The sequence below is a fragment of the Capra hircus genome, chromosome 6, assembly GCF_001704415.2.
Source record: "Capra hircus breed San Clemente chromosome 6, ASM170441v1, whole genome shotgun sequence".
Classification (NCBI taxonomy): domain Eukaryota; kingdom Metazoa; phylum Chordata; class Mammalia; order Artiodactyla; family Bovidae; genus Capra; species Capra hircus.
The window spans coordinates 36499146-36524122 of NC_030813.1; the positions used below are offsets into that span (position 1 = coordinate 36499146).

Below are 24977 nucleotides of genomic sequence, written 5' to 3' on the forward strand. Positions count from 1 at the left end.
GTTTCTGGTATGTTAAGACCTCTGTGCTGTTGTTGGCTTGGTCCTTGGCCTCCTGAAGTCCTTGTGGTTCTTGACCCTCTGTCCCTTTTTCTCAGAAATCCTTCTCCCTTGACCTCCGGGATGTTGATCTCTCTTTGTCCTCTTACCACAGTGACACTATTCCTCGTTGCTGTGTCCCTCACTGACTGGTTTTCCACAAGACATGCTTAGATATAAATGTTACACAGATTATCGCCTCATTCCTTGTCCATCAGCACTGCACCTGAGAGCGTCTCTACTTCTGCGGTGTCGGATGTCACCTCTTTGGAAATGACTTCCAAAGCAACACTTCTGTGATGCTCTGTGAAGCTCACCTTAGACAGTACTTTCAGGTCAACATGTGAAAATCAAATAAATCATCTTTTCCTCCTTGGTCTCCTTTTCATTCATCTGATTTCACAGGTCTTCATCTTCTTAATCATTTTCTAAGGCCTTTCCTTTTCCTTACCCCCAATCCTTCTTCCAGTGTTTGTCATATGTCAAATCTAGTTGACTCTACTTTAAAAATATGCCCCCCTTCCCCTTTGTATGGCCATAGCCGAGGCACTTTTTATAACTAGTCTGGAATATCCAGACAGCCACCTACACATCTTCATGCCTCCGCTGTCTTCTCCACCCCCTCCAAACCATTTTACCTGTTTATAAGAACAATCATTTACCTAATGTTGAAAATCTCAACTCTTGGTTTTACTGCAATATAACCCAGCAAGAACTCCTGTCAAAAACCATCTGACAGTGATTCTCTGAGTGGTATCAATATAAGGTTAAAAAAAAAACAAGAACAAAAAACCCACCGTTTGAACCACAGACTGAAACATATTCATTCCTTCAAACATACAATTAACTATATGACAGGCGCTGTTTTAAGCAGAAAAGACAAAATGGTGACCCGAACAGACACACTGTCTACCATCTGGAAGTCTACATTCTCAAAGGATGAGACAGATAAGAAACAAACCAACACGTAGTCAGATGGCAGCACATGCTGTGGAGAGAAGTGAAGCGGGGTGAGTCAGATGGGGTGTGGGTGGGAAGCTGAGGATGGACATCGAGCAGATTGAGTCTTCAGGCCCAGCGTCGCTAAGAATGGCGCTTATGCAGGGACCTGTGAGGGAGTGAGCCGTCGGGATATCTGAGGAGAGACTATCCAGGCAGAGGGAGCACAGCCTTAGCCTTTGGAAGGTGAGCAAAAGGCTCTCCTGGTCAGAGCAGAGTTGAGCAGGGAGTGTTGTAGGAGATGAGGTCAGAGACATAGCAGGGAGCCTGATCCCTGAAGGCTTTGTAGCCATTTTCAGATCTTTCGCATTTACCTTAAGTGAAATGAGAAGCCATCAGAGGATTGAAGAGAAGAAAGCAATTTTCTGAAGTACCTTTTGAAGGGATCACTCTGGCAACTGTATAGCCCAGGAATGGTGAGGGCTGTTCAGATAGAACCTGTTTTTAAAATTGAGACAGTGTTAACAGTGTAACAGCCTACAGCTGGAGCAGTAACCAAATACAGAAGTGATGATGGCAAAGACCAGTGCCTGTCAGTTCGCCATCCGCCATTGTACCCCAGTGCCCAGCATAGCTCACCACTCACAAAAAAATGTGTTTTAAGAAAAGTGAGCAAATGAACAGTTGCCATATCATTTAGTGTGGTAGCTCAGGTGATAAAGAATCTGCCTGCAGTGCAGGAGACCTGGCTTCCATCCTGGGTTGGGAAGATCCCCGCTATCCCCTCTAGGATTCTTGCCTAAAGAATCCCATAGACAGACGAACCTGCTGGGCTACAGTCCATGGGGTCACAAAGAGCTGGACACAGCTGAGCAACTAGCACTTGTGCTTACACTTTCTTTTTTAGAGTAACTTGGGTAACAAAATGACCCAAGTTCAATGCCTTGAACACCATCAAAGTTCTTCTGTGACAATCTAAAGCAGTTTAGGGCTCAGGAGAGGAGTTAGAAGACTTGCTCCACACAGTGTTTCAGGGACTCAGGCCAACTGCCTCTAGCTTCAGCAACTGGCTTCCAGAGCAGTCGTGTTTTTCATCTGCATTCCACCTCACAAGAGGGGAGAATAAGTGCGTGTCAAGGCATGAACCTTGTGAGGCAGCTTATTAGGCAGGCCTCGAAAGCACACATACAGCTTCTCACATCCTACTGAAGACCTGTGTGCCTGCCTGAGAGGCTTCAGATGTGCTCTCACTGGGCACATGGCTCCGTCATCACTGTGCAAGAGACGTGGAATGGATTTGGGTGGACAGCTAGCAAGCTCTTCCATAGGTGTCCTCTTACAGTACCAGGAAGTCTTTTTGAATATGGATTATACAGTTTTAAGCCGTAAAACATGACGTGTACAAAAGAATACAACATATTCAAATTTGTCATGAATCCTTTGTTAATGAGAATATACCAAATACCTTCTCTTACAGCTCAAGGCTAGAATAATGAGCTTGTTTTGCCTAGCAGTGTTCATGTAGCCTTCAAACTGAATTGTTTGTATGTTGAGAGAAGTCATCTGTAAAGGCTCGTCGGGCCTCTCTGGTGGCTCAGTGGTAAAGAATCTGCCTGCAATGCAGGAGACACAGGTTCAGTCCCTGGGTCAGGAAGAGCCCCTGGAAGAAGACATGGTAACCCACTCCAGTATTCTTGCGAGAAAATTCCCGTGGGCAGAGGAGTAACTCAGACACAACTGAAGCGGCTGAGCACAGCACACACACAGTATAAAGGTTTCGTCAGCATTTTATAGTTTCAGAAGCCAAATTTGTTTGTACTCCAAGTGTTTTCAAGTATTTCAGTGATCAAACAGGTTTGAGCTTATCTGTCAGTGCCAAAGCAGAGAAGGGGCCAGGGGGAAGAACTGAAAATAAGTTCCACAGTCTAATTTTTTCAAAGCTTTTGCTCTTTATAGATTTTAGGTCATTTTTATAATTGAGGAGAATGGTTCTTAAAATTCAGTTTCTTCTGACACCCCCAAATGGTCCAAGTAAATTATAGAAAATTCGTATGTTTTCAAAAGTCTCTGGTAGGCCTTCTATGAGGCAGAACTAGATTTATCTGTCTTTTTTAGTGCAATTCTAAAAGCAGTTTTATCAAATTATACTTAAAGACATAATCTGCCCTTTGCTATTTCTTAAAATTATCTATTACCTTTAAAAGATACTAACTTTAGAAGACTAAAATTAAATTAATCCAATAAGACATGATGTTTTATAAGAGTTCTTTTACTTCAAACTTTAATAAATGAAAACATGAATGAGCTCCTCTCTTACCACACCTGGAGAAGCATTTGGCACATAAAACAGTTAAAAACCTTCAGAGGTCATTGAGCTGCTATTTTCTCATAAGACCAGCACTGTTAACAACTACAGGGCATTTGAAAGTTCAGTAGCATACTTTCTTACAATGGAAGCTTTCTAAATTTCAGCCATTACTTTGACCTGTCCATTTCATTTTCTCCTTTCCCCACCTCAATGAAGTTGGGGACTGGCTGATCTATTTCTTAATCTTCCCTCTCCAAACCCTTAGGCAAAGAATGGAAGTTAGAATCTATAAAGTGTTTAGCACCCACGGAAAATAGGTACTTTTGTTATGTACGTCTAGATCTTTCCTACCCTTGTTAGTCTCATGCTTTAAAAAATTGCTGTAGGTTGCCAATTGTAACACGTTCTTCACATATTCCTGTTTCCAAAAGGTATAGGGGCAACCTAATTACTTTAGCAAAGGAACACTGTGTACTCGCATGCTGCTTTGGTGGAAGCAGACTATGAATATTCAGCAGTCTCAGATGTGTGGAAGACAACATGAAAACTGGAATTATTACAAAGTTTTAGAGAGAAATACTGAACAGTTTTGAAAGTCACCCTTTGTCAGTTACATCTGTAGAAACTCAGGTCCTTAGAGAGTTGTTAAACATGTAGATCAAACATTTTTTTAAAAGTGGAGTAGGTGAGAGAGTTGAAATTACCCTGAAAATCAGCTAAACTTTCTCACATTTCACACCTGCTTTTTGCAACGCTTTCTGTTGTAAAACATAACTATATATTTTCTGTAATTCTCAAAGCCTATGTTGATTGTATCTTGGTTCTTTCTGTTTTGGAAAAAAAAAAATCAATCTTCTAACATTCTGCTAACTGAAATATCTTTAAATTTATATTATGGTTTATTTTATGTTCTTTCTGAATGTATCTTAGCCTCCCACCTGAAGATTTTTATTTCTTCTGAAATAGTTATTTGCATATAATTATAAAGGCATTTCATGGACAGTGTTTTATTTAATGTGATCTGAAGGTAGAGGGTTGTGCTTTCCCTAGGAATTCATCTTTCAGAGCTTCAGGGAAATTTAATACTATTGCACTAGATCTTACACTAAAGATTTTGATACTCTATTGAAGATTACCAGTGTGCACAAAGATTCTTTGTTAAAGATGGATTGCTCTTTATCAGGACAATCACATTCCAGTAATAAGAGCAACTATGCTCTGGCTTAATGAGAGCCGTTTTAGAGAAGCCTCTTCTAACTCAAACTTTAGAGGTATAAAAATGCACATATTATTGAATGTTTATATATATATACACATATATATATTTAAATTTCTCAGATCCATTCTAATATTATCTGTGTAAATTATCTAAATGTGTCAGTGGGTATGCAGTAATGGCAGACACAAACACTGTCTTATCAGTTCCTGGGACATCATCTTAACTGTGGGCAAATAGCAGTAATATATTTTCTTGGAGATTACACAGTTTTAGAAATCATAATAACACCACCAATAGCTAATATTCACTAAATGTATAAGACATTAGCGTAATACTTTACATGTGTTACCTTATTTAATCCTTACAACCACCCTATGTTAAGTATTGTTGCCACCCCCATTTCACAGCTGAGGAAACAGAGTCAGTAGGATCTTAACAGTTAATAAATGATGGAGCTAAGATTCAAACCCAAACATTCTGACTCCAGAGCCACTATTAATAACTCTTATGGTATGTTGTCTCCCTTGTTTTTATACTTGATGGAACCTAGGGCTTTAAACTTTTAAGAGTTGCAGACAAGTTGACCATACCACCATAAATGGAAAATAATTTATCCAGCTACCAAGCCCAAGGCAAGTTATCTACTCTATATGCTTGTTTTGTGGAGAGTTTTGTATATCTCAGTTTCGTAGGATCACTGTAAACCTTAATCAGATGTGTTTTGCAATGGGCTTTTCACAGTGGAAGATTATCAATGGGTAGATGAATGCATGTTGCTTCAAGGTGTTCTTTATTTTGACAACACAGAATACATGGATTGTACTTAATAGTCTTTTAATGCAGAAATGAATCTTTGAGTTCCATGAAATTCAGGTCCAAATCTCCAAGGCAGCTGTGCGTTTGAGTCCCCCAAATGCAAACGTGCTCTTGTTTGCCTGTTTGCAATCTTCCTGCATGGGGACAGCTTACTTGTGCTCAGTCACCTGGGTTGTATTTAGAAACCGTTGGCTGTTTTCACAGAGGCAATCAAAAAATCTTACTAATATGCCTCCCGGTAAGTGTTACGCCCTCTCCGTCAGTCTGAAATACATGCTACTTGAAGTAAGTTTCCTGTTTATTTTTTTCCATTTGGCTAATATGAAGATTAACATTATATATCACAGAAGAAAAGGCTCTTAAGTTGACTCCATGTCTTTGTGATGGCTATTTTGCAGTTTAGATACAAGCCGCATATCACCTCAGATCATTTTGACAAGAAACACTGAAAAGATGTTAACAGGCAATGAATGTGGCATTGGCTTCTGATTGCATTAGAAGTCAGATTCCTCAGGTCTAGTTCTAATGCTTCCCTAATATTCTGAGAGTCTGGGTTTTGCTCTATTTAGCTATAAAATGTGGACAACACCTAACAGGAACACTGTAGGCCATAATGACCATTTCTGTCTGCTGTCAAATGATTTTGTTAATGGAATGATGAAGTGCAATTACAATTTTATACCAACAGTGTATAATAAAGTATCATAATTTTTACCAATTTTAACAAAGTTGGGAATCTGAGGACTAGAATGAATTAGTATCTACTTATTATCTCATGTGTCTGTCTTAAAGAAAGAAGGATCTGTTGTTATGTACTTCTTACCATTACTGCTGGACAACAAGTGGTTTGTTTTGTTACAGAACATGGAAAACCTCAGTCCCACACCATCTCATGAGAGGACTGGATCTGATCATGTTGAACTGATGTCGGATGGAAGGTAATTTTAAGAGTTTTCTCCTAACACCATTTATAAGAATGTGAATAAACTTTTTTTCACTTAGTGCAATGTGCATTCAAAGAACTAAAAAAAACATAAAATTAACAAACCCTATATTTACCAACAGCATTTTACAACAAGGAAAATGCTTTAGGATGGGAAAATCTACTATGGTGCTATTAAAGACAGATAACCAGATTCATGTCTTATGTTGTTTCTAGGTTTCAATTTTCTATTTTGTTTTTTAATTTCATAAGCATTTTATTTAGAGCTACTGAAGTTCTAAAACAAGGAAAAGTATAATTTCAATGAGTGAGAAGCATTGTTATAAAACAGACTGACAGTTTATATTTTGTTTGTAGCAAGGAAAATGAAAAGGATGGCAGACAGACCCAGCATTTTGAGGTGAGTAGCTACCAAGTAAGATTGTGGCTGTGACAGGACTGTTCTGACATTCTTGAGAGTCCCTGTGAAGATTTATTGGCTTATCAATAAGAGGTGATGAGATTAAGTGACAGTTGTTGAGAAAGGCAAATATTGAGACGTAAAAATTCCTTGAGAGATCGTAAGAACTCTATTCTTTTGGGTTTTTCTTAAATTCTTTTATTTGACTTGTGAAGATAAACTTTAATACCAGGGAGATTTCTCCTTAGATTTTTTTCCGTAAAATAAGACAAAATAAAAGCCAAAGCTACTGGTTTGATTTTCCATGAATTCAAGCATTTTTTTAAGTGATTGAGACAGATAACAGTGAATCATAGTGGATTTGTCACAGAGATAATTTCATTAATTTTCAAATTAACATAAAATCATTTCAAGTTATTAAATTCATTTCCTGAGTTTTGTGTCTTAAGTGAACAACAGAGAAAATAATGTCTAACTCCCTTCTATTGTCTGTATCTTAATGTTTTGGTGACTTTCCTAGCTTCCCTGTTGTCCTCTGGTGACATTGCCTTCCTGACCCAAGTTATTTGATTTCCTTTATCCCAATGCTGGCTTCCATTCAATGTGCTGAGCTTCATTTTTCATTCATGCTTGTGTATATAATTCACTACTTCCAAATGCTTCCAGCTGCACCTTCAGTCTTACGATCAGCTTTCTTTTTGGCAAGAATTAAAGCTTTTTTCAACCTGTTCTTGGATTCTGACTTGGCATAGAATCCCCCCTCTAACCACTGATTCCTAACCTTTTTTGGGCAGTAACCTAACTCACTGATGGGTTGTTCAGTAATATATATACTGAGTCCTACTATGTGCAGGTAATGTGCCAGGAGCTGGGATTTAATAACAGCTGCAGTTCCTACCTCCGTAAAGATTTCCAATCTAGAAAGTTAAGAACTCAAAAGCTATGGACCCCCTTCTTAGAAAAACGCACACTTATGTTGAATTTGGTATAAAATTGCTGGAAATGAATGGCCACCTGACACGACCACCCCCCAGTTCTCTAGATTCCTCATATTTCCTCTTTGTCAACTGTCATGGGCACTTCTTCATTAACCCAGCCAGTCAATAGGAGGGGAGGCTTCTCCCTGACTTCATAGCTTCTGAGCCACTGCTCTCATCCTTTATTTCCAGCTGCTTCATGCTTCCTTCCTTGGGACCCAGGCAAAAAGCAGACCTTCTTTCTAGTCTCTAGTCACAGTTTTTCAGAGCACAGTGTTCCCATGATACTGTTTTTAGCTTCCTTCTGTTTCATCCTTTTTCTGCTCCCTTCCTCTTCTCACAATGAGCACCTACTCATCATGCCATTGAACATTATTTTAAAGAAAATGGCTCTGCCAGCCTCCTGGAGAGGTATTCTCAGTTCTCCCCTTTTCTGCCTTTTATCTTTAGGCGATAAAAGGGTAGAGAACAGCCTTTGGGATGAACTATGTAACATTAACTCATAAATTCCAAGTGGCACCCAAACAAATGCGTGCTGAACTCCGTTTGTCTTGGTGTTTTTGTGGACAGCTCTAACGGCAGATGCATCACAGGGAAAGAATCTCAAGCCTTTCTTCCGTGGGCCAGGAACTATTCTTACATGTGTTGCCCATGTGCGTTTACCAATCAGCACCTAGCCCACCGTTGGCGCTTCTGAAGCACTCACTATTAATAATCATTGCCATCATGGTCGTTTCAGCGAGGAGATAAAATTAGGCAGTGAGCTAAAATCCAGACTAAGCTCTCCGTGTCATCCTTCTTTCACAACTGCACCAACAGAGGGAAAAAAGGCATCACTCCACGAGATGAGGATTCTTTTTCTACTCGTGACTGCATGTGTTTCCTTCACTGAAAGATACTTTATGGTTGAGGAAGGACTGTGAAAGATCTGACTTCCGTTTTTAAACCTCTTTCCCATGCTATTATAATTTCCTACATTTTAATATATGTGGCACTTTCTAAAACTTATGGAACTCAAATTGTCTGATTTTCTGATAATACTGCACTAATTCCTAAATTTCAGAAATGAAAAGTGAGTCTAGAAGTTGGTTACCCCTCCTAGAATTCTGTTTAGCTGGTTTTTTTTTTTTTTTCGATTTCCTATAACATCAGATTTACATGCCCACTACGAATGGATATGGTAACGTTCCCAGTTTCATTTCCCATTGAGGCAGATTGTGTCCATCCTAAAGGAGATCAGTCCTGGGTGTTCATTGGAAGGACTGATGATGAAGCTGAAACCCCAATACTTTGGGCACCTGATGTGAAGAGCTGACTCATTAGAAAGGACCCTGATGCTGGGAAAGATTGAGGGCAGGAGGAGAAGGGGACGGCAGAGGATGAGATGGTTGGATGGCATCACCAACTCAGTGGACATGGGTTTGGGTGGACTCCAGGAGTTGGTGATGGACAGGGAGGCCTGGCGTGCTGTGGTTCATGGGGTTGCAAAGAGTCGGACACGACTGAGCGACTGAACTGAACTGAACTGTCCTCATTAATGTTGCCCTTTTAACTTTTCCTTGTAAATGCTCAGATTCATAGAAGATAACACAACAAATGACAGCTATTGGAGAAAGGTGATTTGTCTTTCTTGTTTGACGAATACCTTTAGTCTCAGAAATGCTTCTCAGAGGGATACACAGGCAGGGAAAGGCCATCTTAGAGTCTGCTGCTCAAAGGCAAATGCAGGCACAACTTTATTTTTTAAATAATCATTTTGAAGCCTTAGGTATGTTTTTATTTGAAGGCATGTATTGAAAAGTAAACAGATCAATCCTTTCTTGTATGTCTCGTTAATTTCTTTTACCTATACACCTAATTTTACCCAGAAGGAGAGTCTGCTGAGGTCTCAGATGGTCAGTGATGAGAATTATCCTTTTCTATTTCATCTGCATTTCTTAAAGTGGCTTGTATTAAAATTCGTTTAGTGACACATTGGCAATGGGGTAAAAAAAGTTAGAGTCACTTCAGAGTGCCAAAAATTTAATTATGATTTCTTCAGCTAAGTTTTGGAAAGGTTGATGTTTTTATAAAATAGGATGATACGTGCTGGGTGAAATAGGATGACACGTGCAAGGGCTGAAGCCCCCTGTTCCCTGAGCATGTGGAGTTCAAAGACTTTGTTCTCTTGTTTGTTTTTAAACTCATTTGACAAGTGGAAGTATCCAGGAGAGAGGTCGTCCTTAAAAATAGAAATTTCTAGATTCTGAAAGATAACCCTGAAAGAACAGGTTTTCAGAGTTCTGTGGAGTTTATGCTTTATGTTTCAGCTTGATTCCTTCTGACAAGCTGTTTTCTATTGTTGAAGTATTTCATGTTTCTGTATAAAATCCAGAACAGTAAAATGATAACCTTATATTTAATCCTTTTGTCAGAAAAGCAAAACATGTAAAAGTTTTTAATTATGTGGTAGCGTATGCAGTTATCTGGGAGAGGTCATTATAGTCAGAAGTTGAAGTGTTAAATTCCTTCAAGATATTCTTACATTCTTTATGCTTTCTAAGCCTACTGCTTAGAAGGGCTTAGAAGCATACCTTTGATCACAAACAGGACATTCATAATAAACAAAAGACTATTTCCCTTTTTCTTATCCTGCTTCAAAAAAAAGGAAGAGAGAAGGAGAAAAGATAAGACTTTCTAATCAAGCATGAGAATTAATATTAGTTATCATAGGAGCTTAAGTGCAGGCTTGTATTTGCATTGAGAAGGTTTGAGATAAATTCTGAAATATCCTCATCAACAAGTATTTATGAAATGGATGACTCTGTTATTTCAGCCTCATTGTATTTCATGGAAGCTTTAGGATTTTGGAGAAGGGAATGGCAACCCACTCCAGTATTCTTGCCTGGAAAATTCCATGGACAGAGGAGCCTGACGGGCTACAGTCCATGGGGTTACAGAGTCAGACACGACCTAGTGACTGAGCACAAGTACTGGTTCTGAAACTAGAACCAGAAAGATTTGAAAAGCTGTTTGTTTAGATTCTCTTCCAATTCCATCCAGTCTTGAAAGGCTACTGAAGCTTGGTAATTCACATGAATTTGGGGAATTTGTTATGTTTATTTTCCTTTCTTGTCAGGCCAAACAGTAAATGTTTACACTTCATGTGGCTCTTCTGTTAACTTCTCTGGCTCCTTCCTGTGCACACTGCCTTGTGGAGGGCGCTGATACTGTCCTGCCACTTCCTATCCAAATCCTGTGCAGGTAGGGAGAGGGGGTGGAACAAACATTCACCAGTGATTTGAGGCCAGGAAGGGAGTGGAGGACGGCAGAAGATGAGATGGTTAAATAGCATCACCGACTCAGTGGACATGAATTTGAGCAAACTCCGGGAGATAGTGAAGGTCAGGGAAGCCTGGCATGCTGCAAGCCATGGGGTTTCAAAGAGTCAAACATGGTTGAGCCACTGAAGAACAAGAAGGAGCAGAATGAGTGAAGTCTGGCCAGGCCCAGCCAGACAGGGACAAGTCTTAACAGGAGTGAGGTGGATAGACTGGTAGTTAATGGCTCCTTGACCTGACCATGGAGTGTAAAGTGTGGCCCCAGGCTAGGGGAGCTCTCTCTCGTTTGCTCCCTAGCATCCTGTGCTTTTCTTCTATAACATGCATGTGACTTGGCACTTATACGATCAGTGAATCCCTTCTGCTCTGAATCCCCCGTCTCGTTAATTCTTGTAATTCCAGTGCCTAGCACATAGTATATGTTCAATAAACACTTCCAAATGAATGAATGGTAAAGGGAGGTAGTGTATAAATGGAATTAGCATCTCTTCTACAGTTATGACAAGCTAGCTCTTTTTACACTACATATTTTTCACTTTATCTTCCCAACTGTGTGAAGTTATGGTCCTGTATTAGAGAAAAAGAATCTCAGATACAAAGTTTACTCATTGAAGATCTTGCTGCTGGTCACCTGTGTTTGAACTCAGATCTCTAACTGTAAAACCCATATCTGCCCTGCCATGTTGTCCCTCCTAAGAGCCAGTCACTCAGTTTATTTCATCACATAAATATTTAGCATGTTTTCATACAGTGCCACATTTTTGACGGGGTTTTGTGTGTGACAGCACAAGGCTCTCTGAGTTGAAAATTATGAAATGAATGCATTAACCCAGATTTAACTGAAGATACAATTTGTGTAAACAACGAAAGTTGAAACCAAAAGATATTTTTGGTATTTAAGACTGTCCTTGACGTTTGCACATTAATGATCTAATAGGAGAAACAGACAGTCACGTACACAGGCCTGATGCTCCACGATAAGACTACTAGAGGGTGGGAAGCCTGGCAAGGTGCCTCATCAGACTAGGCTGACAGATATTTGAAGTAAGAGGAGTTTTTGGCTCATGTGTTGCTACAAAGCAGTATCCTTCCTCCATGTACATGCATACCTGGGTCCACGCTATCAGCCCCCTCTGCCAACACCAGCAAGGTGACCATGTCAGCAGAAATTGGGAATCAGGTCTTCAGATACAGCAGCAGACGAGAGAAAGAGCACCCTGGGGGACTGGTCAGAGCACAGCGGCACAGGGCCACGCCTGTGAATGTGCTGGTGAGCGAGCCCTGCCACGTGTATCCCCGGCTGTGTGAGCTCGTGTGGGTTTATGAAGGACACATCTCTCCCTTGCTGTGCAGAAAATCAGCCAGGGAGTCTGGAAGTCCATGTATATCAAGCACATGTATGTATAGGTCTTCAGTGTGAGTGACGCCCTGTTATTTATGGCACAGCGCACATTCTTGACTCCAAATACAGGGACCTCTTTGCTGTTCCTAAACATACACAACATGACCATGCCTCGGGGCGTTTGCACTTGCTTTCCTTCTTCCTGGAATACTCTTCCCTCAAAGAGTGTCTCCTTTGTGTTTCTGCTCACATGCCACCTTATTGGAAAGGCCTTCCCTGGCTACCCGATATGAGATAGCAGGGCATGGCCCCTACCTTCAGCATCCTCCTTACCCTGCTGGATTTTTCTCCGTAGTCTATGTCACTGCTTGACTTCTTTTTCTTTATCAACTGTCCCCTTCTGTAAGATTGATTAGGGCAGAGATTCATTTGGGCCACTGAAGTTTCTCCAATGTCTAAAAAACTGTCTAGCACGTGATAAGCCCTCAAAATGATTTCTTAGATGAATGACTAAATAAATTTTTTCTTTGTATCTCTAGCACCTGATGTATAATAGACAGCCCTATTACATGTATATAACATGTAATATATACTATTATAATTGAATGGTGGGAGTTTAGTCGCTAAGTTGTGTCCAGCTCTTAACAACCCCATGGACTGTAGCCTACCAGGCTCCTCTGTCCATGGGACTGTAACTGAATAAACTAGTAAGGTTTAGACCTGATTCTCTTTGTTAGAATAATAGAGTCCTGTCAAGGCCGACTATTCCAGTGTCCTACCTAGGGTGGTGCTCCCTCTCCTACATCCCTAACTCCCAGACTCTGTGAACACCGTGAAGAGCAGTTCACTGATTCACAAGGTAGTCCGCTGTTGCCTTGCACCAAAATCAAGTTTCCAGAGCTCCACAGAGCACAGTTGAGTCTGTTGCTCTAAATGTCAGCTCCTAAGTGCAGGGAGCTTGCACGTCTCACACAGATCCTGGGACAGAGTGGGTACACTAAACCGTGTTGTTGAAGGAGTGAATAAACCCAGGCATTTTAGAGAAAACAAAAACTTAGGAAAAATTTTCTAACTAATTAATTTCTAGTTAATTTTTTTTTTACTTTGAAATTTGTGCAAATTCACATGTGGCAGTCATAAAAAGTGCACGTTTTAAGCCAGCTTTTTTTTGCACGTTTTAAGTCAGCTTTTGTGTCTGCGTAATTTGGGGATTTCCCATGTGTCGTGTCAAGCACTGCAGACTGTCAAGCGCTCTGAGGGGGCACGGGGAGCAAAGCCAGCAGCTGGTGTGAGCAGAGGACACAGGTTGCCTCTGAGCCCAGCTCTAAGCCTGCAGGTGTTCCCAGCACTGTGCATTCCCACGCCTAAGACATCAGCCTGGAAAACACACATTTCTCCGTTACTGGTCTTTTTGTTTTGTTTAAGTATTTGTTTGTTTCGCTGTGTGGCTTGTAGGATCTAGTTCCCTGACCATAGATCGAATCCAGGCCCCCTACAATGCAAGTGTGGCGTCTTAGCCACTGGGCCACCAAGGAAGTCCCCAAGGCTGTTTTTTAAAATCCTTCAATGGCTTTCCATTATCTACCACAGGATAAAATCCAAACTTAGGCCAGCGTGCAAGGCCTCTGTCAGCCCAGCCCCTGCTCACCCAGCACGCGTGTCATCTGTGCTGAAGGCTGGCACCCAAGCCTCATCTCCCCGGCACTCGGCATCCCCTGCCCCTGCCCAGCCCTGTGCCCACAGCCTCCCCTCCTCCTTCCCTCTGTGTGGGGTGCCCTCCTCCCCGACCCCCTGACCCACAGGGCCCAAACACCTTTACTCTTGTTGATCAATGACGGGAACACGAGCGGCCCTTTTCTCTAATATCTTTTCCTAATGCATCCAAGACTCTGCCCTGCCTCTGTTGTAGCACGTTTCTCCTTGAATTGCAGTTGTATAAGCCTCCTCTAACTCCTCTCTTGAGCATTTTGAGGGGTAGCAATATTTTACTCATCTTCCTATGGTGCCTAATAATAGGAAGAGGGATCACTTCCATTTGTGTGTCTCTGCCCCAGGCACCATGCTTAGAGGCCTTTTCTACTTCCCCTCAGATCTTCAAAGGAACCATGCAAGATGGGTGTTATTAATGCCGCTTTATAGTTTAGGAAGTGGAGGCTCAGAGAGGTGAAACGGCTCAGCCAGGGCACCGAGCTACTCAGTTGCTCTTCAATCCCAAGTCTGCCTGGAAGGAAAACCCCCATCCGCTCCACCGCCTCACAGGGTCAGTGCTTCACAGATGTTCCTGGTGAAGAAAGTGCCATACTTACACCATGGAATCACATTTTTTATATTCTTCCCTTTTTTCTGTCTCTAAGTATAACAGGTATTAGAGCTCTTTGTTGAGGAAGTGTTTATTTGCCATATGAGGTTCTGACACACACACAAATGGTTGGTGACTAACTGATGCTATAACTTTTAAAAAGCTGAGCACCAGATTGGGTCCTTCAGCACTGGTCTCATTAGGATTCAGCTCAGGAAACAAACGATTTTTGTGGCATAAATACTGTGTGTATGTGTGTGTGTGTGTGTGTGTGTGTGTGCAAACGATTTTTGTGGCATAAATACTGTGTGTATGTGTGCGCACAAACGATTTTTGTGGCATAAATACTGTGTGTGTGTATGTGTGTGTGCAAACGATTTTTGTGGCATAAATACTGTGTGTGTGTGTGGGTTCCCCCCCCCTTATAATACACAAGCAGAGTTTTTAAAGTGTCTTAAAGCCCGAGTTGGCATTTCCATCTGACTTTCATGAACTGACTGGTGATTTCATTTTATCCCAAATGTGAAGAAAATGCTTCATTTCATGGAAATACAGTAGTAAAAGCCCTGACTATTCCCCTGGTGATATCAAAGTAGGTTGAATAGCTATTAAAAGGAGCTGGAAGTCTTAGTAGTGCTTTATTTTAAGCATAAGAACATTTCTCATACATTAACAGAAACATTTATGATTTCCCAGATGTTTGGGTTTTTTTTTTTAATTTAATGATGATATATTTGCTCAAATAAATTTCCAGTTATTCTCAAAGAAAATCTTTTGTACAAATCTGTGCTACTGGAGAAATGTTTTTGTGAGGCAGCACTTTTGTTTATAATTTCGTGACGGGGGGAGTATGACAATGGTTGGGTTTACTGGATGCCAAAAGAACAAGGTAAAAAAGACTAAATTGCAGTGCATTTTTAAAAATATAAAATCGCTTAGTTAAGATAGCCTTGTGTTGAGGGGGAGTTTTCCCATTCCTCCGATGTCCTCGCCTGGTGCAGATGCCACCAGTAAATAAAACCAAGGGTGCTGAGTATTTACTATTCAGAGTAAATGAATAGTAGGAAAAGAAGTGACAGTTGCATATTTGTAAGATATAAATTATGCCTTGCTGACTTTCCAGCTCTTGGCTTTTTACTTTAAAAAATAAAAAAAAAGTCATGCTCCCTGTGTAATTTTGGCTCCTTTCCAGAGTCCGTATTCCTTACTGCTAGCTGGTAGCTAGCAAGCCACCCCCTCCACCACCACCACCCGTGCTGTTTGAATTTGCGCAACAATGCTTGAATACCCAGAGCTCCTCCATAAATAGTCTGTTCTCCCCACACCGTGGCGAAAACAGTCACAGGAAATCTGGGAATGTGCAGCTAGCCCCGCTTAATTGCTCTAAGCCTGCAGGGCCAGCAGGAGAGCACGCGTGTGCACAGCCTCTGCTCCTGGCCCTGCAGGACCGTTTACCTAAGGGGCAGAGAAGGCTGCGTGAGAGACACCATGTTGCTGCTACAGCCTTAGCAACAACGGTAGCTGAGTTTTGGGTTGTTATTTACAGTCTGGAGAGCCATACTCCTTTAAGGAAACACAAACTCCCTTTCCCTCCTTCCTGGCCCCAGTCAGTTATCATCCAGTCTGTCAGCTGCCAGCAGTTATCAGGAAGAACAGCCCTCGGAAATGATCTTGTCTTTCTCCCAGAAGAAAAGTTAAAGGCGCACAGATGGGCAGTTGCTTTCTGCATGCAAGTGACCAGCTAGCATCCAGGGGGCATCAGGCTATGATTTTGGTTTTAGTGCCGGGGACACCAGCAGCTGTGGCTTGGGAGGTTTTGTTCAGCAGGAGTGGAATTGCTGCAGACGTTTTTGGGTCTTGGTGAACAGTAGAGATTTGAGGACGTTGTGCTGTTGTCACAGAACCCCACAATGAAGATCCAGGAGCATCCCAGCCTGCCTGACAGCAAGCTGCAGAGGACTCCGGATGCTGATGACCAGCAGGAGAGCTTTGTGTCCGAAGTGCCTGAGCTGGACCTGACTGCACTGTGTGACCAGAAGAGCTGGGAAGGTAAGGCTATCAGATATTCGGATGATTTAATACTGGAGAATCACATGTAAATTAGCAGAAAGGAGAAGCATGTTGGGTGCGTGGGTGAGAGCAAGAGCTCTGTGTGCAGAAGTAGCCACATTTCTAAATGACTGAAAATCCTTCCCCTGACATAGGAATGTGTCACGTTCGGTGTTGCCAAGAGTGATTGCAATCTAAGAAGGAAAATGTGCTTGCCCTTTATTCTAGTATCACCTTGCAGCCGTTTTTTTTTTCTTTCTGACTTACCAGGAGTGCTGAGATGTGAGTGCATTTTCCTTCCAGGAGTACCAAGCTGAGTAACACAGAACTGGTGTGCATTTTGGATTCGCTGTCAGTGTTACTGACCTTCCCCCTGCTACATGGCGACCCTCTACCTTCCTCATTAAATCTCCTCCTCACTTTTCAAGAAGAATACTTTGATTTGCTTTGCTTCCATGTCTGTTTCTATGGGTAAATTTTTAAAATCCAGGTTAGCAAACATAAAGAATCTGCTTATCAAAGAGAACACTGAATAAAAGTGCTTCGTATTGAAAGCCTATAATGTAGTTCTTGAGACTGGTTTTCCTAGAGATCTTTGACATAAATGTTAGACATTTATCTCTGCAGAAGAGGGTATCCTCATCTTGTCAAACCTGTATTTCAGGGAGGATCTGCAGTACTTCTCTCAAGCTGCTGTTCTTCCATGATCCATATGTCTGCATCCAGACACGTATCAGGGTGTCTCCATAATAAGTGCCCATCTGCCTCTAGACAGTCTGTGTGTCTGAAGGTAGAGAGAGGGAGAAATTGTGCTCCCGAGTTCAGAGCCATGGCCTGAGTTAACACAATGACTTAAAGAATCACAATTATTAAAATAAAAAGTCAGTCTTTTTCAAAAGCACCCAAGTTTGCTTGTCTTCTACCCCCGCCTCTTTTTTTTAAACCAAAAAGTATTCATTATGTTAATGATCTTAAGATGATCCAGGAAGACCACAAGGTGAAAAATAGTGGCACCATGATACTTCTCAAATCCAGGGCTTCAGTGAAATGAAATCAAAATGGTTTTTATTCTGATTGTCCCTCTTTGCAATCTAAGAAACACATTCCTTTTTTTTTTTTTTCATGTAATTAGGTGGTGAATCTGAGATTTTGGTCAGATCTTCCCAGCTATCCACTGTGGGGGGGAAATTCAAGGTTTTTTGTTCTAAGTGATACATTCCAGGGTAGTATTTGTTGTTGTTCTTTTGTGTACTTTGAAATAATCAGGTGTGCTTTTAACTCATACATTAAACACAGCCTACCCCACCAAGGTCCCATGGTAGCCACTGTTGCCCAAATTGGGGGAAAAAAAAAAAAAGCAGTAGCCAAAACAAATGCTCTGTTTGGGCTTCAGGAATATGGTCTCCTTATATCATTAACATACAGCTCTAGATTAAAAGCTCTAGGATTTTTTGGTCAGAATTCAAATTGGCCATATTATCTTGATGATTTAATTATTCACGGAAGGGGCTAGTAGAGTCTCCTCCTGTTGAAGAGGACTCAGGTGTTGGATTTTTTTTAATCATAAATTTATAGTCCCTTCCAACACACTTAAAGAGGCTAAATATAAAGCAGAAAAAAATCTCTCCAGACTGGTTGAAAGCTTAACCAGATAATTAGAACCATTTCATTACTTTATATTAAGAACTTTCTGCCAGATAATAATATGAGGGAAATAACATTTTGTATTGGGAAGCTGGGTGAAATTTTTAAAGCTTATGCCAAGAAAAAGTACATTTTATTAGGATTGTGTTATCCATATAATTTATAAAAGACTTGTTTTAACTTTTTCTTTTTGCCAGTTACTACGTTTGTCATTGAACTTGCATACCTCAAAAATCTACATGGTTTCATTTCAAGGTTGTTTTGATTGATTGATTGGTGCTTTCAGTATATTTATTTTTATTTATTTATTTTAAGTTTCCAAGTTACATTTTAGCAGTAATACAGCTGTAAGTATAGTCCAAATAAAGGAATATTTTGCATGAAGGATAGTTAAGCCAAGAGCAATCATTTAAGCCACTGAAATATCACCTTTTTCTATAGGTTTAGTGAAAAACAAAAATGGTCAGTCCCCAGTAAGGAATAAACTTTGTACTAATTTAAACTGTGCAACCAGTACAACAAAATATATAAACAAAAGTAATAGTTACCAAAACCATATGAACCAGCATCCATCTGTAAGTCTCCATCGGTAGTCCCAGGACCCCCATGCAGTGTAGCCAACTCTTTCTGATTTGTTTGCTTGTTCTCCATCCCCAGGCCATGGCTCATACTCTCTCATACGTGTAGAATAAGAGACTATCAGGTGAGAGAGTACTTAATGGGCAACCTGCGGGTACTGGCCACTACAGTGCATGCTTTCCCATGAAAATGATGTTCTGCGGCTTCTGAAGCATATGGTACTGGGAAAATAAAAAGAAAAATGAAGCTGTTAATAAGTTCTACAGACTACTCAGAGTGGAACCCTCTCAAAGTGAATGGAGGATCAGAGTCCAGTCCCACTCATTGACAGATAAATAATACACGCTTGATCTTTTTTTCCTTTATGTGTAGCTCTGTATTAGGGCATATTATTTGATCTGTCCACGTGAAAGCATCATTATCATCACTATTACTAGAGTTTGCACTCTCCAAAATTAAATGAACACCCAAATCAAATGAACTGTCTTAGTTATTTAAAACCCATGAAAGTTGCATAATTAAAATGTCCATAATCAGCCAATTCATGTTGATTTAGGACACCCTTGTGGAAGTACTGAGATGTAAATACTCAGCTACTCTATTAGATTTGTCCTGGTGAAATCAAGTTTTATAGAACATTTTAAAGGATATAAAGTACTTCAGATATCTTATTCATCACTTACTACTTATCTTATCAAAAATAACTGTGGGCAGGAAATTCTCTTTAAAAAGTACTAGAGAAGCGAGGAATCTTAAAGATCTTACAGCTGAACTCTCACATTATACAGCTAAGAAAGTTGAGGCTAAAAGAGGCAAAATGATGATTTAAGATCACAAAGTCTCCTGACTTCCACCTAAATGCCTCTTTTAAGCAATGCTAGTTCAGTATCACAGCAGGCAGTGGACTATGATAGTTAAGAGGCAGACACGTGGAGAGGTCAAATTCTGGCTCTGCCACTTAACTAGCTTTGTGGTCGAGTTAGTCAGCAGGTCTCAATAGGAGACATAGTACATAATAACAAATAGTAGGGGCTTCCTGGGTGGCTCCGTGGTAGAGAATCCGCCTGCCAATCCAGGAGTTGCCAGAGATGTGGATTCAATCCCTGAATCTGGAAGATCCCCTGGAGGAGGAAATGGCAACCCACTCTAGTATTCTTACTAGGATAATCCCACGGACAGAGGAGCCTGGTGGGCTTCAGTCCATAGGGTTGCAGAGAGTCAGGCAGGACTGAAACAGCTGAGCACAGCACAGCACAGCTGTAGTAGTATCTACTTAGTATGTTTGTTGCAGGGATTATATGAGCTAACACATACAGAGTGCTCAGCACAACCGTGTGATAGACACTACGTGTTATTTTGGATTGATGAAGCTGGCTAATAAGGTTCTGGTAGTTTGTGGTGAGACTGTTGGAACAATTTAACAGAACAGTCGTTCTCAGGTTACATTTTGGAATTCTAAGGAAAATTTTATGAAAGGATTTTCCCCGTAAAGACCCCCCACCAATGGGGTTTCCATGTCCCTGTATCTGGGATGTAAATGTACCTCCAGCGCTGCTGGGTAGCCTCCTTGGAAGACTGTATGACATCACGCCAAGTAGAAGTGACACTGAGCAACACATACGCAGTTAGAAATGAGACACGGAAAACATCAGCTCCCTTAATTCTGTGCAGATTTCTTAGAGAAAAATCATCTCAGTAGCTCGTTTTCTTTTGTGTAGTAAATGGATCCAGCTAGCTAATGCAGAGAGGAGCTGCGTCCCAGTGATCGCATTAGCATCAGTCAGAGCTGCGTTCTCTCCTCCCGCAGTGAATCTCCTTTATTTCCATGTGTGCTGTAGTGTCTGAACGGGAGCGCCCCAGGGACCTATTCTTATCTGTTACTTAGGTAGCAAGCATACAGCTTTTTTCTCTATTATTTCTGACCTGCTGGGATGTCAGCTAACCTGGGCAGATTAATTTTTAACAGACGTGCCATACTTATGTCCAGAGTTCTTTTCGACCAGACACACGGCTATAATCAGAACCACAATATCCAGGGAATTCAGGTCCAGAGAGGGAAACACTTTTGTTTTACGGAGTCCTTTAAGATGAAAATCTAATTTGAAGCCTCAAATCTTTTCTCTTGTCCCTTTGAATAATTATCTTGCAATATCCATATCTGTTTCATTGCTCTCGAATTACTGGTTAAAGTGTAAATTATTTCCCAAGCCCACAATTGGGAATTGTCAGTGAACGCATCCTCAAATTGGCTCTCTATGCAGGTAGGTAATGCATAGGACATACTATCATGGGCTGTATTGTTCTTCTCAGTTCAGTCTTGTTATTCTATTTGAGCACCAATCATCAAAACATGAGATTTAAAAAAAAAACAAAAAAAACATGAGATAGCCTTGTATTCTTAGAATATTTCAAAACAGAGGAACAGTTGGTCTTACTGAATCTTTCATTATATTGAACTTGTATAATTATGTAACTCTTGAATAGGAGCCCTAAGTTGTAAGACTGTATAGAATTAAAGGGAAGAGAAAAGAGAGAGAAAAATCATATAAGCATTTCTAGATGCATAGGTGAAAAACTTCACTTCTGTTCTACCTGCAGCTAATGATGAAATATTTTTACTTTGTTAACATTGAAATTCTTAATGCTATTACATTTCTCTTTTTTAATCTCTTAGAGATTATCATACTAAGAGAAACATCAGATAGAGAAAGACAAACCACTTATATATGGAATCTGAAAAAATGATGCAAAAGAACTTGTTTATAAAATAGAAATAGACTCACAAACAGAAAACAAACTTATGGTTATCAAAAGGAAAAGGGGGTAGGGAAGAATAAATTAGTAGGAGTTTAGGATTAACAGATGCAAACTACTGTATATAAAATAGACAAACAACCAGGATCTACTGTATAGCACAGGAAATTGTATTCAATATCTTGTAATAACCTATAATGGAAAAAGAAAAAATATTACATATATATATGTAACTAAATTACCTTGCTATACACCTGAAATTAACACAACATTCTAAATCAGCTATGCTTCCATTAAAAAAGAAACAGAATCATACAGTAAAAATTAAAAAATGAATTCAAGAGACAGTGCCACCCATTAGCTAGAATTTCTTCAGCTGTGTACTTCATATATACCACTGGTGACACCAGGAACATGGCATATCTGGTCTTCTTGTCAGTGGAGTGAAGGATCAAGAACGGAGGCCCCGAAGATGGCTGCATTAACAAAAAGGCAGTCTGACGGATGGCCCCATGTTAGTCACAAAGCATCAAATAAGCACAGTTCAGTTCCGTGATTAGTATTTTGTAGTTAACTCAGGATCACAGTTTATTTTTTACTGGAGACACACTTCTTTAATGGTCACAAACACGTATTGTGTTTTGAAGAAATGGTATATAGAGACCACATAGTTCAAAACTCAAAGATTAGTTGTACTATATTTTAAGAGCTATTCTGCTAGATTCAGACAGATTAACGTACTTCAGGACCTAAAATAACACCTTTCAGACTAAGGTTTGATGCGCAGAACTGTCAAACTAGCCAGCCCAGCAGCATGCCAGCATCAACATCAGACTTTGTTCTCCCTGTGCCCCTTGTCCCTGTCAACCATCAAAGCCTTCCCCTGGGTGTTATGCTCCTTCACCATTGCCTTCAGCTGGATTGTTCAAGCCATCATCTTAACCCTTTCCCTGTCGTGGCTCCACTGATTTTAGTCCTTATGGAAAATTACTGCTGTCCTATGAAATAGATGTCATCTGGTCGGTTTAATAATTCCATTATCTGCAACTGCACATTACATTCTGATTATTTTTCTAGGGATGACTTTCCACTCACCATCTGCTTCCCTCACCTCCCCTCATCTTCTCAGTTACTGTCACTTTTTCTTGTCGACAGTTCCAAGCTGCTCATATCTAAGCCCTGCCACTTAGGAGGAGCCAGCCAACTGCATCAGTTGTTGCTAAGTCGCTTCAGTCGTGTCCGATTCTGTGCGACCCCATAGAAGGCAGCCCACCAGGCTCCCCCATCCCTGGGAGTCTCCAGGCAAGAACACTGGAGTGCGTTGCCATTTCCTTCTCCAATGCATGAAAGTGAAAAGTGAAAGTGAAGTCGCTCAGTCGTGTCCGACTCCTAGCGACCCCATGGACTACAGCCTACCAGGCTCCTCCGTCCATGGGATTTTCCAGGCAAGAGTACTGGAGTGGGGTGCCATTGCCTTCTCCAAACCGCATGAGTACAGATGGTGAAACAACTCCTGTTTGTCTCCTGCTGTAGCCAGGTCTATTCTCTGCCACTCTTTGAGACTCAGTAGGCAGGACTCTGTCTTTAACATGCTTTGATTGTTTAAAGTATTTATATTGTCATCTGTGTTATAAGATGACTTGGTTGTCTTTCAATTTGGAGAACCCATGGACCTCATTCCACATGAGGTTAATTTTTTTTTTTAATTAACGTCCTTAAGTCTTACTACACTGTGGGATCTTAACATTTTTAAGATAGTCATCCTTGTTCCTGAAGCGCCTGGCACATTCTAAGTTGAAGCAGTATCCAGAATAGATCCAACTCTTATCACTGATTAGGTATCTATTCTTGGATTCCTTGGGTTTCAGTTTCCTTATCTGTAATTGTTGAATCAAAGCAGTAGTTCTCAAACCTGACTGAATTATGATCACTTGAGAAGCTTTTTAAAGACTGTGTTTGTGTCTCACATATCTGGACCCTCACCTACAAATTCTGTCTATTTGGGTGGTATGAGACCTGTATGTTAGAAAAGAAAAAAGTGAAAGTCATTCAGTCATGTCCAACCCTTTGTGACCCCATGGACTATACAGTCCATGGAATTCCCCAGGCCAGAATACTGGAGTGGGTAGCTTTTCCCTTCTCCAGGGGAATCTTCCAATCCAGGGATCGAACCCAGGTCTCCCGCATTGCAGGTGGATTCTTTACAAGCTGAGCCACAAGGGAAGCCCAAGAATATTGGAGTGGGTAGCCTATCCCTTTTCCAGTGGATCTTCCCGACCTAGGAATCAAACTAGGGCCTTCTGCATTGCAGGCGCATTCTTTACTGCCTGAGCCATCAGGGAAGTATGTTAGGAGTTATTTATATTTTCCTCTGTGACCCTGATGTGCAGCCACAGTTGAAAAGTCACTGGATTATTTGTTGTATGAAGTTTCAACCAGCTTTAATGTTCTATGATTACAGTATGATTTTTTAAGTAAAATACTAAGTAAGCCCTTGTTTAAGATGATTTTATGGATTTTAGAACTACTTTGATAGCTGAAGGGACAATTGTTCCATGATTCAAACTGAGGGAATCCCAGAATTTAAGATCGTGGCCAAATTCCAGCCTTGTGTAAATTACAATATCCACAAAGGTATTTAAGACATAACCTTTTATAAATGAAGAAAGTATTACAAATGAAATACCATACATCATCTGAGATCTATCCTTAAAATATGTTAGATAGGGTTTTTTTAATGAGGAAAAGAACACATGAAGGTAGGTCTTGCAGTAAAAATAAATGCCATCCTATTCCCTCACAAAGTGAAAAATCAGGATTTTGTGCTCTGTTTTTTCTTCAAGATTGTCTAAAATAACTCATACTGATATATTTTTTATTTTTGACTATGTTTATACATATTTCTTTCTTTAACTACAGTCTGATGATGTTCACTCAGTCACGTCTGTCTCTTTACGACCTCATGAACTGCAGCACGCCAGGCTTCCCTGTCCTTCACTGTCTCTCAGAGTTTGCTTAAACTCATGTCCACTGAATTGATGATGCCATCCAACTTAAGTAGCCTCTAAAAGTTCCAGATACACACCATGCATTTTAGACATGCTATATCCCAACACGCTAAAGCAAAGCACACAAAACAGCTTGTTGAATGACCTCAACAGAGGCATAACCTGGATCAATGGACTCTCCCCAGGTGAATGCGGTTCCTTAACCCAATTCCCTAGTTGTATCAGTGAAGGATGTCCAGCCATGATGCCAAACCCCTTGCTCACAGACACGTAGGCGTTTCTGTTCCATAACACCCTCAGGCGGGGAAGTGCTCCTCAGTGATCTTCCAGGAAAGTTGGAAGCG

The 24977-nt window shown here is 40.7% G+C and overlaps 1 protein-coding gene across 11 annotated transcripts in view; it reads left to right on the top strand.

Moving 5' to 3' along the window:
* The window catches only part of FAM13A (family with sequence similarity 13 member A), a 342045-nt gene that overhangs the window by 289964 nt on the left and 27104 nt on the right, over positions 1-24977 (top strand). For all 11 annotated transcript variants that reach the window (XM_013964541.2, XM_005681435.3, XM_005681436.3 and 8 more), the window contains 3 exons: positions 6180-6256; positions 6619-6661; positions 16501-16648. In XM_013964541.2, coding sequence (XP_013819995.2) covers positions 6180-6256; positions 6619-6661; positions 16501-16648 — 268 coding nt within the window. The remainder of the gene's footprint in view (positions 1-6179; positions 6257-6618; positions 6662-16500; positions 16649-24977) is intronic.